Source organism: Cyprinodon variegatus, unplaced genomic scaffold (genome assembly GCF_000732505.1).
Source record: "Cyprinodon variegatus isolate N-32 unplaced genomic scaffold, C_variegatus-1.0 Scaffold862, whole genome shotgun sequence".
NCBI lineage: Eukaryota > Metazoa > Chordata > Actinopteri > Cyprinodontiformes > Cyprinodontidae > Cyprinodon > Cyprinodon variegatus.
The window spans coordinates 113052-116063 of NW_015151315.1; the positions used below are offsets into that span (position 1 = coordinate 113052).

A 3012-nucleotide genomic window follows, 5' to 3' on the forward strand; every position below is an offset into this window, starting at 1 on the left:
TGGCCATGGCTGAGGCAAGGAAAAAGTTTAAACCTGAGGCTAAAAAGAGAACATTTTAAGGGATGTGCGCAAGGAAAAAATGAGTCATTCTTGGAATAGAGTTTGTTCGTTGGTGCAGGCTGAAAGAAGAAACCAGATGTAAAACTCAACTGTATTATTAGAGTGGTAATTTAACACTTTGTTCCTACTATACAGTCAGAGACCTTTATTATTTCTCATGTTTAGCAGAAACAAAATACAGGCAGTTGCAGGTCTAGTGCACCTAGTGGCCAAAAGTTATATGGTGTACCTTTAAGAAAAAAATGACTTACTTAGATTTTTTTGCAGTGAAGTATCTAGTTGCAACTGCCCACTTTGTTGGTCTGTTGCATACATCCTGATAAAACACTGAAAGGTTCAAGATTCTAAGTGTAAATATCCTAACAAAGCGGTGCAGGATGCAGCCGCCCCAAACAAGGATGAAGGCAAAAGATGTACTGAAAAAAATGTAGATCTTAAGTCATTTTTTTCTAAAAAATAAGTGCATTTTTGTTGAATAAAGCAGGTAAGTGAGACACTTTGCCAATGGAATAAGACTATTTATATAAAACAGAGTAGAGCCGCTTCTCCTCCACATCGAGAGGAGCCAGCTGAGGTGGCTCAGGCATCTGATTAGGATGCCTCCTGGACGTCTCCCCGGTGAGGTGTTCAGGGGACATCCCACCAGGAGGAGGCCCAGGGGGAGACCCAGGACACGCCTTGGGATTCCCCCGGAGGAGCTGGCCCTACTGAAGCTGCTACCCCCACGACCCGACCCCGGATAGGTGGAAAACGACAGATGGATGGAATTTATATAAACAAGATCATTCTATTTTCCTACTCAAGGATAAATACACCAATTTTAAGAAATTTTGCTTATTTTCAGAAAGTTTTTTGCATTGCAATGACTCCACCATCCCTGTTCTTTCCTTAATGTCACCCCTTGTGGAAAACAGCTGTAGCCTCAGTGAGAAAATATCCCTCCATCCATCATCTACAGCTGCTGATTCTTGGATGATTTAAAGGACTATTTGTCCAGCACAAACACAAAATAAAAATAAAAACCACCATAGTGATTTATAGAGGCCAGTGAACCCAGTATGCTGTTCATGCAATTCCAGATCCACTCACATCTAAAAAATGCATCCATGCCTGTATAAAGATCAGTTCCAACTGTTTGCATTGCCGGCTCACAACACAGACTAATGACCTGGTTAAGTCAACAGGATGAAGGAAAACAATGCAGGACTTCTACTTTCTAGACCTGGATTATCAAAAGATTGTCAAAAACAAACCTGTCAATCACTACACTGGACTGGATAGGTCATTCAGGCCTGTATTTATACGATTTTACTTCATTTTCTACTTTATAAACTTTTAGAATTAAGAAAATTATTTTCTATGATAAAATAAATTGTCACCAAGCTAAACGCTAAGCAAGGGCCAGAGTTAGGAAAGCCATCTGCGAAAGTGTTAGCTTTGTTTCACTTATGCTTATTTTCTTTATGGCCTGTTTGGATAATTTGTTTTATCTAGACAATGAATTTCTTTGTGGTTGGACTTGGTGCTGCCCCAACTTGTTCATCATAAACATTTTTTTTAAGATTATGCACAGATAAATTTGAGAACTAAAGAAAATTAAGTCTAAGGAAGTTATCATCCAGAATTGTAGAATTATGTTCCTTTAATAGGGTAGAGCAGTAAAGCTTCTGTCCTTAACATTTTTTCCTGCATTATTTTTACTTTTATATTTTAAGTAATTTTAAATATGGCACTTTTACACTTTTGAAGGAGTAAAAAGTGTTTTTAAACAGGATTTATACTTCTGAGTAATAAACATAAATACTTCTGACACCTCTGTTTTTTCTATTCTGGAGGATATAACTGACATCTAGACTGAAAATTACTGGTTCATTTTATTTCCATGAATCGTCGATAGCTGGAGCCAAACATTCAGCTTTCTGGTAATTAGTTATCTGATTATCCAAATAGTCAGTGGAAACGATTGGCAGCCTGTCTGGTCCAGGTTTCTCAGAATCTGGTAAGAAGGAAACTTTACAAACAGAACAAGGAGTGATGTATATATATATATATATATATAAAAAAGTTTATTTAGTTGCTTGGATTTTACAGATCTTTTAAATCAAATAATTTCTTGAAGTAGATTTTAGGAAAGCAAAGAGGCAGGTGATTTCAGTGATTGTCGAAGCCATCCCAGCTGGCAGCACAGTGGGTCCATCAGTCCTGCTGAGTGATCATCTTCAGCATCTGCAAAGCCATGGGTCCCTGGTCTGAGGGGATCTGAGAGAGACACCGGGAGAATGACGTCACACAAAACAGTCACACGCCCCCCCGCCGCCCCCGCCGACGCCGAGCAGGAGACATTTAACCTCACAGACAAATCTGAGTCACCCAAATACATCTTACTGGAAAATTCTACAGTCTACGAAGTGCGTATTTAATTGCTTACAATCTTAACCAGTTAACATTTTATTATATTAGAACTGAAAGAACTGAATGAGTTCAAAGCAACTCAGGTTTTACCATATGGCCGGCTTTGAGGATCCAGTAGAAGGCAAAGTTCTTGTACGTCTTGTAGAAGGCTCCAGTGACTCCTGGGGAGGCCGGGTCATCGAGGGGGGTCCACCTCATCTGGGTAAAACTAGGAAGTCCCTCCCATTTTAGCTTCTTCACCCAGAGCTCCTGACCTGGACAAGAGAAAGGGGGAAAAGAGAAATCCTTCAAATGCTTTTTAGCCACAGACCTAGAAGATCATGGGGGGAGATTTACCATTACGCAATACGAGTCAGTAGCCCAGGGCCCCAAGTTCCTAGGGCCCCATAAAACTCTGTTTACGTGTATGGTTAATACAACTATTCCTTACAGTATTTGTGCCCATTAATTATGTTTTTGATAAAAATCCTTTGGCTAAAATGGCATAAGCAGATCATGGCTTGTCTACAGTGAAAAGAAGGACTGGGTTATTTACTTTGG

The 3012-nt window shown here is 39.7% G+C and overlaps 1 protein-coding gene across 1 annotated transcript in view; it reads right to left on the minus strand.

Moving 5' to 3' along the window:
• Positions 1 to 2120: 2120 nt before the first annotated feature.
• Positions 2121 to 3012, minus strand: part of scpep1 (serine carboxypeptidase 1) — a 16659-nt gene continuing 15767 nt past the window's right edge. Inside the window, exons 12-13 of the mRNA XM_015397432.1 lie at positions 2563 to 2726; positions 2121 to 2319 (exon numbers count right to left, since the gene is read on the minus strand). Of these exons, the coding sequence (XP_015252918.1) occupies positions 2257 to 2319; positions 2563 to 2726 (227 nt within the window). The 3' untranslated portion in view covers positions 2121 to 2256. The remainder of the gene's footprint in view (positions 2320 to 2562; positions 2727 to 3012) is intronic.